Genomic DNA, 14,821 nt, shown 5'->3' with positions numbered 1-14,821 from the left:
AAATGGATCCTTAATAGAATACAATTTTTATTATTTATAGTGATTTTTGTACACAACAATTTTTGAAATATTTTTAATGAATAATGAACTAGCTAGGAAAATGATGGAACTCGAATGGACTAACGTGCAACATTGCATAAAGAGAGTTCTTAAGTAAAACAGTATAAAATAAATAAGGAATACGAAATACACAAAATTGCTTTGCTCTCTAAAGGTTCCACAAATGTATGCAATTTCTACAGACGAATTTCACACACGATTAGACAATAAAATGTGGTTCGATTTACGCTCAGTTAATTTCACAGCCCTATTATTAATAGACTTTATGATTATTAGCATTAATTAAAAGTGTTTTTCGATCATTTGAAAATTTCGAATAATGATGATCTGTTATGGATGTGCTTTTCTGGTCTTTTCTTTTCTTTGCTTTGCTTTTCTTTTGGTATGCATTAAAAGTCGAATTTAGTTATTGTTTTACACTGATCCCCGGTTCTCTTGGAGAACCATTTAAAAAATAATACCCGAAGCCACAATAAAACCCAATCCATTCCGCCTGGTGCCCAGGGGAACTTTGCCACATTGTGTCCATTGTCGAGTGGTTTGTTGCTCCTGCTGCTGCTGTCGCAACCATGCAGACGAATGCCAATGCAAATGCCAATGCTAGCTGATGACCACATGCTGGCCAGGGCCGCCGTTAACGTTGCTGCTGGGGCACCCGGACTCGTTGTTGTTGCTGTTGTTGAAACAAACCTCCTCACTGCCATCGGAATCAGTGCAGCACAGTAATGGCTACGCATCATCCTCGCCATCCATAACGTCTGCCTCGTTGTCGCCGTTCGTGGCAATCCTGCAAAGGATATTTAGAGATATAAGTGAATGATGACTGATGTAAGTGCTGATTGATATGACTGAGGTATGCGTGTAGGTGGCTTATCTCTCTCTCGATTAAATCTTCAATCTTCGGTCAGTTTAGGTAGAAAAGTAGGGGAAATGCTTTCGGTTTCTGATTCTGATGATCAAATTTTTTGAAAGGGGTTTTTTATTTATTCAAAAAAATATATATAAATGTATATACAGATTGTGTTGTAGATATATGTATATCTATAGATACACACTCCATCCCCTTTTGGGTTATACATCTTTTATCCACCCATCTTTTAATTCACCCAAATATGCATTTCCTTGACCAATCAATCAATCCGACTAAGAAAAATGCAAAATGCGATATTTCTATCTATCTACCAATCGATCGTTGCAATAGATCATTAATATAAATGATATATGTATACAATATATTGCAATATACATATATATATCTTACAAATTGAAGATAATTTCCTTGTCTGTTAAATGTTGTAGCTCTAATGTAAACCATTCTTTACAACATCAATGTTCGCCTAGATCTATTCATTTATTTATTTACTTTGTGCGCTTAAAGCTATAAACTAAAGCTACATGGAAGGGAGGCAACTGTAGCTAATATGGCTTTCGGCTATTACCTAGATCTACTAAGTTGCTATTAAGTTCAAGAACTACACAAAGCCCCATATATACATTGTAGATCAGATATTCTTTCCACAAGAAATTACGAAGAAAAGATATGGTTACACACATAAAAACTTCTGTTTCCACAACATCTATTTCAAATCCCACAAATATAGGATATATATAGGATAGACATAGAAATTCAAACAACTCCAACGAGATAGAAAACACACACAGAAACAATTAAAAGTTATTAACAAAGGCAAAACACACACTAAGAGGAATTTCGTATTTATTATTGTCTGGAAAGGGGAGCAGAGTTTGTAATATTTGTAATATTTATTTCATTCTACAGTTAATAAATACATATACAACTAGGCATAGATACTCCATTATCAAGTACAGCAGGCATACAGGTTTGTACAAATCTTTTAATATCAACCAAATGTGTTCGATTAAGTAATACGTACAAATTGTCTAATAAATAAGCTACATAGAGATTCAAGGACATCTAATACTTATAGAGTAGGAGCATAAATTCTTTACAACATTTACATACAGAAGAGTGAGTGCAAACAAATTTCGTATAAATCTATCGCTTAAGACTATCTTAGTTGGCTTCGTTGGGGTTGATTCTGATTCTGATTCTGTATCGAGTTTCTTGAGATTCCGTTATCGTTAAGAGTCAGCTCGCTATTTATACACATTTACATATGTACAAAGTCCGATCCAGAGTTGAAGATGTTGATGCGAGACCCCAACAAAGAGAGAAAATCAGATTTTGGCCAGCAGCACATTTTCGGGGAATCAAAAATGGATTTTTAATTGAAATTCTCATGGCACGCGTTCTCAAAGCGTTCCGAAATCAATTTGTATTGATTTTTATTATTATTTATCTTTCGTTTTATTTTATGTTGCATTAAAATTTTGCATATTTTGCGCCATTCTTTAGAAAAACAATAATTTTGAAAAACGTTTTCTCATTGTTTTGTATCAATGCCAAAAAATCCATTTCCACATTGTTCGTGTGTGCGTGTATGTTTTTGTTTGTTTTTGTGTGTCAATTGGGAATATTTTTTGTATTTTGTTGTAGGTTTTGTACATTTCAATTAGCCACAAAATGAATGGGAAACATCAATCAATCCGGTATCAGTAGAAGACAGAGAGTATAAGAGTGGGGTGTAGTATAATACAGTACATGAAGAGAGAGAGAACAGAGAGAGACAGTGATAGAACACAAAACATAGGTAAGAGAGAACAGGGTTGTCGAGCACATATAATAAATACAAGAAATTTAGCAAATCATATTTTGTTTTTAGTTTTATTTGAATTAAATTTTTGTGATTAATTTGATGTTGAGGGTACCACGCCCACTGTGCTTTTGATAACCCTTGAACCAACCAACAAACTAGAAACCCTTAAATTAAAGCTAATCCGCGGTTGACTAGAGCTATAACTATTCTGAAACTTAAAATATATAAGAAATATTTGGGAAGAAAGATCTCCAATTGTCTTCCTTCATGTTCTTTGGCCATCCACTTTAGATACGTGTTCCGTTTCATCCTTCTTTTCAATCAGAATCCAGTTTAGAATGATCTTCTCTTAGTACTTAAAGCCGAGACCAATCAACAATAAATTTAAAGACTTTTCCAAGTAATTCGAAGTCATAAGTTCAAACTTTATTCAACGTGCTAAGCGTCCAAAAGCCTTATAAAGTACAAAATACCCCACAATGCTTGATAAAGCAATCAGTGAAGACTTACCAGTGTTATATTATTCTTACTATCTATAGGATCCCACCATTGATGGGGTAAATGCTGTATGTCTAAACGTAGATCCCCTAAAGACATGCCTTATGCTCGTAAATTCAAGAGTTTTGTAGAGCCCTATTAGGTACTTGTTAGTGTTGTTAAGCGTGTGATTTAGTGTTAATATCACAAGGGAATTTGTGTGTGGACGGGAGGTTAGCCATAATGAGTCACCAAGATGATTCAGTTAGGAACCTTCTCCGAAACGGTTTCAAGACCTTTCACCGTTTTGTTAGTAGCTGATTCGCCTACAACTAAGGTTACGTCACTGTGAAGAGTCGAAAGAAGAGAGAGAGCATAGCAAGATGTTTTCGAAATGTTAGTTTTAGTTTTGAGAGTGTTCGTAACCAGATGAACGATTAGTAGAGGAGTTTAATTAGTAGGAAGGAAGATACAAATTTGAAGTTTTTAAAGCCAATTCGGAGGAATTCAGTGCAGATCAGATAGTTTACTAAAAGGTTAGATTAGAGTTTTCCCTCAACGAGAGATAGATATAGAGAGAGAGAGTGAGTGAGTGTGAGTGTGTCTGTGCATCGGTGCGTGTGGGTGTATGGTGATGATGTGGTTGACATTTGATGGAAATTGTCTTGGACATACCTGGCATACGTTGAGTTGGCATTCTTTATCGAAAAGCTGTTCTGGCTTGGCAACACAAAACGCTGCACCCACTGTAAAACAGAGAGACAGAGAACACCATTTAGTACCAGTAGATGAAGTGGGACCCCAACTACAGTGCATAAGCCCTACACTAAGCCTCCATTTGGTGGTCAGAGTCACGTAAATAGATAGTGTCAGACCGCCAGTTGATGGGCGATATCTCGCGATGTGTGATGTGTGATTTGTGATTTTTGATTTCTTAAGGCCAATTGATAAGTGCCGCCCGTCCCGTGTGTGTGTGTGGAGTACTCACTCGACTATTCATTAGACGCTGATTGCCCATGCAGGCGGCCATGTGTATCACAAGATATAAATTAAATAGTATATATAGAATGGCAAATATGCCTGCAATCCAAAAAAGAAAGAAAGGCAATCATTAGCAAGTTCGGAATGATGAAAGATTTACGACTACTCACAAACTAAGGCCAGTAGACCACCTTGGATCTGCATGTTCTCCACTTGGACAATCACAAAGTAAAGATTGACACCAATTACCACAATGGTCAGACAGATAGAAACGATTTTGTTGCCCCTAAAAGTAAAAAAATAGAATTAAATAAAGCCAAGAGTAGGGGTATATCGCGAGACACTCACAATCCATTGACAAACTCTCCCATAATTGCCGCACATGAGGTAAACGCTATGGTGGGTATTGCAGCGAAGGGCAACTGAAGAGACATCACCGCATTCAGGATGTCATTCATGTTGGTTAGATCATCCATTTTGCTAAACATGGCCAGGCAGAATGTTGGGATGATGGCAATGCAGCGCGTGACCAGCACGCGACACCAGCGCGGCCATTGTAGATTGAGGAAACCCTCCATTGAGAACTGACCCGCATAGGTGCCAGTCATGGTGGAGCTCTGGCCAGCGGCCAGTATACCCACGCCCCAAATGTACATGGCCACAGCACCGAAAGTGCATCCCAGGAAAAGGCCGCCCTTGTACAGATCCGCATCGATGATGGCCGTTCCATTCTGGTGGTCCACAAACGACATTTTTGCATCCTCGTACATCGATTTGTCAGTGCAGATATCGAGCTAACAAAATAACGAAAGGGAATCCATGATTAGGTCCTAAAGATGGGAAACGCAGCGATTCCACTCACCACATCCTTATTGGTCTTGCCATACATTCCATGGGCAAAGACGGACACCACAAAGAGGTTTATGATGAACGACACAAACAAGGCCACGGAGGCCTCAATAAAGAAGTAGAAATTCGCTTCGCTCACTTTCTTTGGCTGGCGACGATCGATATCACGGGACTGTAAATGAAAAGACAAGAGCTCTATGAATTATGGATTCCTTCGTAGATATTTTTGATGTAGGTCTTACCTTGACCAAAGCCGAGTGCAAGTACAGATTGTGTGGCATGATGACAGCTCCTACGACACCCACTGCCTGCAGCAGTACATTTGAATTGCAGTCAGAGCACCAGGGCACAAACATGCCCTCAAGCACCTCCACTTGATTGGGTGCAGAGACAATATACTAAGAGGATTGGTAATAAACATGGGATTAATAAGTACTGACAGAAAATTCCCCCGAAATACCACAAGTGTTTGCTCATTATTTGTGTCTCGATGGCGCAGAAAAGTCCCCCATGGATAAGGCATACAATATTTTGGCTTATACAACAAACAGATAAGGCCTGTAATTGCTCTGTCCCATCTGGAATTTGTTTGTCCCATTTCCGGGCAGCATCATGTGCTTCCACATCTGCCACATGATATGAAATGTGCAAGTGCAAGCTTATCTAATCATCTTCGGGGGTTTGCTCTGACTGGGGCAGACAGACGACTCATGTACAATTACTTATTATCTTTATCGCTGTTGTAAATATGTGTCTCCGTGACTCTGATTTATGAGGCAAAGAAAGTGAGTCCTAATAGAAATGTGTAGGTTCGTTTAAAGGGCTTCCGTTTGCTGGGTGCTCCAATCAATAGAATGACAACGCCCCTCGCCATTCGGTAATTTGCAAATTTCGTGACAATCGCTTTTTGAGAAAATCATACACATCATTTAGTTTCGTTTTTTTGTGTGTCTGAGTTTTTATCGCAATTGTTTAAACATTTTATTATTTTTTCACGCCCGACCGACAATTGAGTGCCTCTTAGGGGAACTTTTGCTCTTTTGAATAAATCTACTTAAAATTTAGGGGTTTTTTTTTTGCTTACCTCATAGCCAAATGTGACTGCCATGATGGTGATGAGGAACCCAAATAGGAACTCCAGCTTACGTAAACCGTATTTATCCAGAAACAGGAACGTGAACGTGTCAACAATAGTGATCAACACTCCACCCCACAAAGGTACACTATAAAAAACAACCAAATCATCAACTATACAGAATCATCACATAGCACGCGATTCGAATCTTACGCTTTATTCGATAGCAGATATATGGCAATGGCCGTGCCAATGACCTCCTGCATATCGGATCCAATGATGGCTATCTCAATCATGATCCAGAGTATCCAACGCGGCAGACGCTTGTACTGGCGATAGCACATTTCAGCCAGATGCAAGCCCGTTACCACACCCAGCCTGAAAAATATAATGATCCAAAATTAAGAGAGAGAAAGAGAGAGAGAGAGATTTAGACAGACACACACTCACCTTGCGGCCAAGCGTTGCATGAGTAGACCCAAGACAGTGGCCCAAAGCAAGACCCACAAGATCTTGTACTTGGCGGCGGCACCCGACTGCAAATCGGATTCGATGTTGCCGGGATCTAGATATGCAATGGACATGAGAAAACCGGGTCCCGTGAAGGCCCACAGCTTGCGAAAACTGAAACCCATCTGGTAAGGGGAAGGTCAAGTTCTGTTAGTTCTAGTTTTTCTTCTATTTTTTGTTTGTTTGTATTGAGACTTACATTTGTGCGATCATCTTCGGGTATGAGGACCTTTTCATCGCTGAAGTAGGCCTGCTTGGCGGCCGGTTTCAGATATGTGGTCTCATTGAGTATCTGCTGGTGATGCAATTGATTGCTATGGCTGCTCCCTGATGCTCCTCCATTACTCCCACTCGCACTCGAACCGCCTGGACCATCGCCACCGGCGCCCGGCTCAACGTTCTTGTGATAGGCCTCATTCGACGACATGCTGCAAAATATGCCGAGAATATGGTCAGCCTTTGTTTAGTCATTATACATACATATATGTACATGAATCTATTGTTCAGTTCTGCTTCGATTGTTTTGACTGTCCATCAAAGGCTCTACGTTTAATTATACATAAAAAAAATTCAATGTGCGCGATTATTGCACCTGCGATTCTCACAACTTCCATTTAATTGAGCATCTACTATTACGTCTGTCTGATCTCTGACTCAATTAGCATTATCATAATAAAAACAACAAACAAAAAGTTATAAAATATAATTATCTCCGACTGCGATTTCTGCAGCCATAACATTCCATATTCCATTTCAAATTTGGAGTGATCATCCGAAAACTAGAAACATTTTCCCGGTATACATTCGTACACATGTGGCAATAAAACAGAAAATATACAGATGTACATATGTACGAGTTTTTTACTCGTAGTTTGACAGTCACATGTTCCGTTTAATTGATAACGCTGATACAGCGTATTACTGTAATATATATATTATATAAATATATAGTACAGCCACAGGCCTTGTGAATCATTTCTAAGAGTCTTCAAGTGTATTTCAAGTCTGTAATTTTGTTTTATTTGCGACTTAACGAAACGATTTAATATCAAGTTGCAAGTGATACAACAAGCAGTCTATTGACCTGCACATATGTAACTCTTTCCATTTGTTTATTTGATTAAAAGCACATTATACATGTGTGTAATAACTGTGTAATGAATGCTTGTTGGCGAGCTCTTCAAAAGATATTGTTCCCTCCAGCAGGTTGGAAATACCATCAGCTGGTTCACCTTGACAGGCGCTCTCGTCTGGCCGCCGCCTCCTCTGCGTCTGCTTTGCAGTTGCTGCTTTCCACATCGCCTCATTGATGACGGACAGAGCCAGACAAAGACTTGCAGAGCATCGGGCGATGCCTTATTATGTAGAGGCCTTACTTATATATTATACACACGAGTTTGGTCATATCTAGATGTCGCCATTAATGGCCAATTGGCTTCTATCTATGGTCAAGATTTAACGCAAATTGTAATGAATCCAACTGTTGGTTTCGTTTTCTGGTTCATTGGAATACGTGTAGTATTTGTCTCAACATTTAAACGGTTCTGTTTACCCAGTTGTGGGTCTCTCCTGCACACACACAAATATGTCTACCATAGTACTCAGAATGATATCGTATATTTCGATATGTGTACGTATATATTTTAGCTACGTGTTCGCCATGCGGAAAACATTGTTGATAGTTCCTTGATTGTACATATCAGAAGTCATAAATTCTGATTACTGCAGATGAAATACTCGTGTACGCCCAAAATAAACAAAGAAATCCACTACATTAAATACCACACCAATTTAATTTTCCATATTTTTCTACACTCGAAAAGGGGTATTATGATTTTGCACCATTCAAGCATCTCTGATGTCCGAAACAGGATCAATCAATCTGCAAGGGTATATAAAACGTCGGTCCCCCATCTCTGGCATTTCTTTTTGTGTATATTTTGTGTATTTTGACTTTGTCCTCCCTCCAAATAAAAGTTGCTTATTTTTTGCTGTCCAAAACAAAACAAAAAATTTAAAAAAACTGCGTAGCAATTTGCTCAATAAGCGGAAAATGCAAAAAAATCAACTTAAAATTTTTAGCTGACAACAAAACACCAGACAATGTTAGCGAAAATATTCCTAAATTATAGTAACATCAACTTTTAAATTACTTTTCTACCAACGACGGGTTAACTGCTTTTTTGATCTCTAATTATTCGCTTTAAGTTTAGAATTCGTTGCAGGTTTTTAAAGTACAAACGCTAGGGCTTTTTTATCACGACAGCACAAACACTGGGAATATTTACGTCCTATTGTTTAGCAATTACCATTTTAAAAGTCGTTTCTTATCAAAAAAAAAAACCATTCTTTGAGTGCCTCAATAAGTTAAAGAGGCGATAAGGTAATGTCTTCTCAAGGAAAGCTCTGAACATGGTTTACTTATTTGGACTTGGAGATAGAGGTAGAACAATTAAGCAACTCCATAAGATTATTCACAGCTTTATATTCTTCACTCTTTCTCACTCCTTGAGGGATATTTAAAGACCTCACCTTGCTAAAATACAACATGGGACCCACGTTTTGTTATTGGCACACACCTGCGTGCGCACTCACAAACACACACTCACACACCTCACACATATGTTTTGTTCACTCTCAACATAATAAAATGAGAGAGATGATGGCCAACAAGATAAGCCATAATGTAAATTATTGAATATTTCAGGTTAACACCACTTCCTAACCGAGAATTAGGTTTAATTTCAACACAATTTGGCTTACTTGCAACAGCTTGTTGATTGGGTGGTGCGGGATGGATGGGAAGGTGGCAGCGGCGAAAATTACAGTATTGGTCTGGTAAATATTTCAAACCGTTTTGTTTTCCTTTATTATATCACACACACAAGAAGAGCACTAAACGAAGGCGACACAACACTTATATGCATTTTATGAACATTTTACTCATTCCGTAAGACCCGCTCGTGGAACAATTTACGAATTCGGTGACGTTGAACAAACAACACCAGACAGAAGCAGCGAGCAGAGCCCAGTCAGTGCCAGCGGAGGAACTTCTGCTTCAGCTTCCAATTGTTGACTTATTTAACGGCAATTGACGAGTATCTGGCGGCCACAGCGACGTGACATGCAGTTTCGTTTCGTGCGTCCCCTCCCCTTATGCCGCCAGCTCTTTTTGTTTAATAACTTTTTTTCTTGCAACCAGCTGCTCTGCTCATGCCGATGAAAAAACGAACTTAGCCCACTTAAGCCCCCTTTAATTAACTAGGTGAACACCTTGAGGGAAAATGCGACATATATTACTGGTTGTAAATTCATCTTGCTAAATCCATCCTAGCCTTCTTTCAACTTTAAAAAAACCCCCACAATATCTTTTACCTGAACAACGCAAAAATTTTTCAAGACGTATTATTTTCGTGGTTTTTACTTTAATACCGACTGGTCGACAATGGGTTAATCGGCTTGTGTTCATGTTCGAAAATCATAGTCCTCGATTTTTCTATTCGGTTAAATATTACTACTTAGCTAGAACACTCATCAGTAAACACATAATTTTATCCGATTAATGAATCAATTTTCTACATGATTGTCTAATTTTAAATTCTCTTCTATATTTGATTGTGTATAAAAAAGGGTTCAAACAAAAAAGGTCAAACAATGGCCGATTAAAACGTAAGTGTGTATGGAATGTTGCTGGTGAACAGGTTCGGACATATCTATACCCTATATCATAAAATTAACATTTAAATTCTGTTTTCCAAGCTGAACGTTTCGAATAACTAATGACTTTGTCTCAGATTGACATGTTTTACCCTATTACTATGTTACTATTTAGGCATATGATATATATATCGATCCCGGTACCTATTCTTGGTTTCTGTTAGAAGATTACTAACTCCAAAATATCGTTAAAATAGATTTGGCGCCTGAGATGACAAACATATCCTCAATTCTATAATATCCTTTTCCCCAGGGTATTTAGTATGTTGCTAAAATCCGTGTCGTGGATACGAGAATTTCGCGCCAAATATAAATTGTTTGAAAGTGAATAAGAGACAAGGATTTGAATGCAAATTGAATAGATTGATATTTACCGACTTCAAAATATATATTTAAATATATAATGGTAAATGCTCACCCTGTTCTGACCGCGATAAAATATACCGAAATATACCGTTAATATACCGATTAAGAACGAACTTTTTCATTCGCTGTAAGCTCGCTGCTAAATTAACATACCTCTGTAACGATAATACGTTGGTTTTGAGTTTCGCACGTCTGCCTCTGAACACGATCACCGCTGAATGACGAGTGCTGGCGTTTAACTGTAGCCGCTATTTATTCGAAATACAAATGCTGCCTCTGCTCTCTCTCTGGCTGCCGGCAGTAGCTCGCTCGCGAGGCTTATGTTTTGCTGATTACAGCCCCCGAGGGACAGAGGGGGCAGAGCGAGAAAACATGCCGTGCCCACCAACGGCTGGCTGGAGCGTTTTTTGATAGGGGATTTTTTGATAATACCTCAGGACCCTCAGCAGATTCGTGCCCACGCCCCATGACGTACGACAAATTTTCCGTAGGGGCTGGGACTATTCTCTCCCTCGCTATCTGTCCCTCTGTTTTATCATTAACCACAGGTTTACGGTAAGTTTACGCGTATACAATTACGAGATTTAGACCCCGTCCCACACAAGCATTTGACTTGACAGACAATCTCAATGTAGTATTTCCAACGCTACCCACAACACGCACACTTTATCGTAATACCCTCTAAAATCAAAAATTCAATTTATAAATCAATTTTATCGGTTACTGATTTTGATTTGGTCTGACATTTCTTTCGATTGTGATCCGACGCCCAATATTTGTGATAAGCTAAATAACATGTCGCCGTGTCTAAGCTATGGAAATATGGCTTGTTCTTGAAAAGAAAAAACTGACTAATCGGCACAATGCAAAGTTCTCATTCCCTTTGTCCAGCCGCCACTGTCACTGCCACTGCACCATAAATGATATGATTCATTACAAACGACCAGTATATAGTACGCCATTTCAGCAATTGTAAGTATCCCTTGAATTATTCACTGTTTGGGTCAAGTGTGTAGGCAAAAGATAAGAAAAAAAGGCACTTTATTCAAGAGAAGCAGCCCTGCAAAGGCCCTACCACACACTAAAGAGGAAACCAAACGACGTCGTGACTCTGAAAACCATCCTTAAATAATATTTGTTATTGATAAACTTTATTAAGTATTTATTTATCAAAAGAGCAGACTTTTCTGTTGTGACTGTCTTTAACATTAGATTTTACCTGACATGGGAAACATTCATAGACTTTATACAATTTAAAAAGAGCAAAGTCGTTCTTTTGACACATCATCAAAAACTTCATAAGCAACTAATAAAATATCAAATGAATAATGTAAAAATTTTTGCACATGCGATTTCTTAAGGCGAAAAACATAAATATAGTTTGGCATAGTATTTTCTTTGAAAAATATACTATTAAATGATACAAAAAGAATGTAAAATGGTCATTTTTGTAAATGATATATCAAATATATATGGAATACCATGAATAGTTCGTTCAAGTGCTAGAATAACAAATTACAATAATAATTTCAATCTCTAGCAGTTCGTTGCACACAAAATGGGACACAATGCTTGTGGGGGGAGGGGCATACAAAATGGGTTTGGGTTAGTAGTGGATCGATTTTATAATCCAACATCTGTATTATTTGTTGTTTCGGTTAGTAAGTAAAGTAAATACAATTTGATTTTGTTCTATCGTGAATTTCAAACGGAAGCATACTGTTTCATGGAACTTAGGAATTTTGTTCGACAACCTGCACATAGTTGGCCGGAAAGAGGCCATAGCGATTCTTGCACAGTCCACGCCACCACCCATCATCGATCTTCTCGATGTGGGTGATCAAATCGTCGGGATCGAACGATATCTCATCGTCATCGGCCGCCTGGTAGTCGAAGAGCGCCAGGGCATGTGTGCCAGTGTCCTCCAAGTAGTCGGCAAGATTATCAGAGTTTGCATAGATGGCCTCCTCAAAGGTTGTGGCAGCAGCAGCACCAGCTTCTGGGGCAGGCTCAGGCGTGGCACCATTCGTTGATGGTGGAAGGGGGGAAGCTGCCGGTGGCTGTGGCGAGGCAGCCTTAATCTCCGCCTGATTTTGATATAGCGGTTCCGCCACAGGCTCTGGCTCAGGTTCAGGTTGCGGTTGCGATTGCGGTTCGGCCTGACGTTGCACTTGAGGCGTTGGCTCATGCGCTGGGGATGTGGGTTCACTTCTGGGGGGCGTGTCCACGGTCTCAACCTCAATCTGAGGCACAACATCCGGAGGTCGAGCAATGACCTTTTCGGGGGGTGCTGCCTCTTTGACCACAACAGGCGCAGGAGCGGGAGTAGGAACAGCAGCAGCAACCGGAGCTGGTGACTCTGGTTGGGGTTCGTCAGCCACTTCCACTTTAGGCGGCAGTGCTTTGGGAATGACAATGGGTTCCTTGCGTGCCGGAGGTGTCTCAGAGACGGGTGATTGCATTTGATTGAACGCACTGATGGCATTGCCAATGCCTCCAGCCCGACCCGTCTGGATGGCCGCCCGACTGCCCTTCGGTGGCGGCGTTTCAGTAGAGGTTCGGGGAGTGTTCTCCGCGACCGTCTGCTTGGCTGCCTCCTCCCGATCCCGCTTGTCTTTAGCCTCGCGCAAACGTTTCTGCTCTTCGGATCGCTTGCGCGACTCCTCCTCGGAGTTCTTGGCCAGATTCTCGAATTTGGCACGCAGATTCGAAGGTTTAGCTCCCTCAATGACTGGCTTGACCTTATGATCCACCTGACTGGCATGCTTTTGTGGGGCCTCTTTATGATCCCAGCCCACCGCGGATTTGTCCTTACGATCCTCCTGGACACCAAACTTACCCCCAAAGCCCTTGGAGTAATCTAGAACAAAGAATCGTGGCTATAGTGTTGTTGAGCCATCAGAATGAGAATCTCTTACCCTTCTGTGACTCGTGTTTTTCGACCTTTTCAATGTGATCCCAACCGACGGCCGATTTATCCACTCGATCCGATTGCACACCGAATTTGCCACCAAAGCCCGACGAGTAATCCTTCTGTGAGGCATGCTTCTCAACCTTCTCGATGTGATCCCAGCCCACAGCTGATTTGTCAACACGATTTGATTGCACACCAAATTTACCACCGAATCCGTCGCTGTAATCCTTCTGCGAGGCATGCTTAGCCACCTTTTCCTGGTAGTCATGGCCCACCGCCGACTTGTCCATTCGATCCTTCTCCACACCGAACTTTCCACCGTAGCCATAGCCAGCATTCTGATCCTTTAATAATTGCTTTTTCTTGTCCAAGTCCGAGCGTTCCGTCTCTTCGCGCAACTTGTCCATGCTGGCATTGTTGTAAACAGGGAAAGAACATTAATGAAAACAATGAACTCGTATTTCCAGCGAAATTAATGAGATAATGACTCACTCAATGGCGCCCGCTGTGCGGCCACTGCCATCGATCGTCTTCGATCCCCAGCGCTGCTCTTGTTCATTGACATCGTTGATAAAATCCGGATCGGTCTCCCAGTCATCATCTTCCGCGGCACTCGTGGCCTGTATCTGATGACCAGCACTTGCTTTCCACATACTACTGGCTTATCCTTATCTGCCACAAAAGATAAACACACACTAGTCGGCGGGGCAGGTTTTCTTTTACATTCAGATAATAAATGGGAGGGGCTGTGTCGCTGCATAACTGCATAGCGGCTATTTATGATTTACTTACGGGCTTCTCACAAACTATAAATGCAGAACAGATGCTGTAAAAGTAGCAGAATGTTGTCGAACGTTTATCGGGAAATGTTTAAACAATTTTTTTAAACAATTGCCGAAAAGGAATTATTGAATGGAGTGCAGTGTGACCGCGGATTTGTCGACAAAAAATATAGCGTCCGACGCTCAGAAACATACAAAAATATACCGTCTCATATAAAAAATATACCTTAACTATACTGACGAATTCAAGTTCTATTATACATATTCCTCGTTTCTGTTATTCCGTCGAATATTACAAGCTATATAGAACCCACTGCCCTGAAGACGTAATTTTATACAATTGAATAACCTATTTTTTACTTGACTGGCTTATTTTAAACACTTGCATTTCTTGTATTTTGCCCAAAAATGT

At 40.1% G+C, this 14,821-nt stretch overlaps 2 protein-coding genes across 8 annotated transcripts; both read right to left on the bottom strand.

The window, feature by feature from the left end:
- Positions 1-65: 65 nt before the first annotated feature.
- On the bottom strand, positions 66-9,858 carry Mvl (solute carrier family member malvolio). 5 transcript variants are annotated; one of them, XM_033376838.1, is made up of 12 exons: positions 9,394-9,857; positions 6,830-7,058; positions 6,571-6,755; positions 6,334-6,498; positions 6,130-6,268; positions 5,288-5,443; positions 5,059-5,217; positions 4,545-4,990; positions 4,367-4,482; positions 4,204-4,295; positions 3,891-3,961; positions 66-847 (listed from the first exon to the last, which is right to left on the bottom strand). In XM_033376838.1, exons 2-12 carry the CDS (start codon positions 7,055-7,057, stop codon positions 790-792), a joined length of 1,815 nt encoding a protein of 604 aa, XP_033232729.1. In that variant the 5' UTR covers position 7,058; positions 9,394-9,857; the 3' UTR covers positions 66-789. The 5 variants fall into 5 exon arrangements, with proteins under 5 accessions (XP_033232729.1, XP_033232727.1, XP_033232730.1 ...); XM_033376836.1 differs by lacking the exon at positions 66-847 and adding an exon at positions 1,897-2,178 and having other exon boundaries at positions 9,394-9,858; XM_033376839.1 differs by lacking the exon at positions 66-847 and adding an exon at positions 2,210-2,431 and having other exon boundaries at positions 9,394-9,858.
- A 2,281-nt stretch (positions 9,859-12,139) lies between these two features.
- Positions 12,140-14,599, bottom strand: Cortactin (cortactin). Of its 3 annotated transcripts, none has more exons than XM_015182956.2 (4): positions 14,420-14,599; positions 14,120-14,322; positions 13,632-14,035; positions 12,140-13,573 (listed from the first exon to the last, which is right to left on the bottom strand). In XM_015182956.2, exons 2-4 carry the CDS (start codon positions 14,278-14,280, stop codon positions 12,447-12,449), a joined length of 1,692 nt encoding a protein of 563 aa, XP_015038442.2. In that variant the 5' UTR covers positions 14,281-14,322; positions 14,420-14,599; the 3' UTR covers positions 12,140-12,446. The 3 variants fall into 3 exon arrangements, with proteins under 3 accessions (XP_015038442.2, XP_001360062.2, XP_033232732.1); XM_001360025.5 differs by having other exon boundaries at positions 14,120-14,299; XM_033376841.1 differs by lacking the exon at positions 14,420-14,599 and having other exon boundaries at positions 14,120-14,343.
- Positions 14,600-14,821: the final 222 nt, after the last annotated feature.

Source organism: Drosophila pseudoobscura, chromosome 2 (genome assembly GCF_009870125.1).
Source record: "Drosophila pseudoobscura strain MV-25-SWS-2005 chromosome 2, UCI_Dpse_MV25, whole genome shotgun sequence".
NCBI lineage: Eukaryota > Metazoa > Arthropoda > Insecta > Diptera > Drosophilidae > Drosophila > Drosophila pseudoobscura.
Note: the sequence above shows the minus strand (reverse complement) of the source record. Positions and strands in the feature narration are given on the sequence as shown.

Excerpts from the sequence above, each read along its gene's own strand:
- Mvl (XM_033376836.1), bottom strand. The coding sequence starts at position 7,057 with ATGTCGTCGAATGAGGCCTATCACAAGAACGTTGAGCCGGGCGCCGGT. Across the intron at positions 5,444-6,129 it reads CAGTCACATTTGGCTATGAG|TATATTGTCTCTGCACCCAA; the intron begins GTAAGCAAAAAA and ends CAATCCTCTTAG. Across the intron at positions 2,179-3,890 it reads GCCAACTCAACGTATGCCAG|CGAGCTGACTCTTAACGATA; the intron begins GTATGTCCAAGA and ends GTGTATAAATAG.
- Cortactin (XM_015182956.2), bottom strand. The coding sequence starts at position 14,280 with ATGTGGAAAGCAAGTGCTGGTCATCAGATACAGGCCACGAGTGCCGCG. Across the intron at positions 14,036-14,119 it reads CGCACAGCGGGCGCCATTGA|CATGGACAAGTTGCGCGAAG; the intron begins GTGAGTCATTAT and ends CAACAATGCCAG. Across the intron at positions 13,574-13,631 it reads AAAACACGAGTCACAGAAGG|ATTACTCCAAGGGCTTTGGG; the intron begins GTAAGAGATTCT and ends TCTTTGTTCTAG.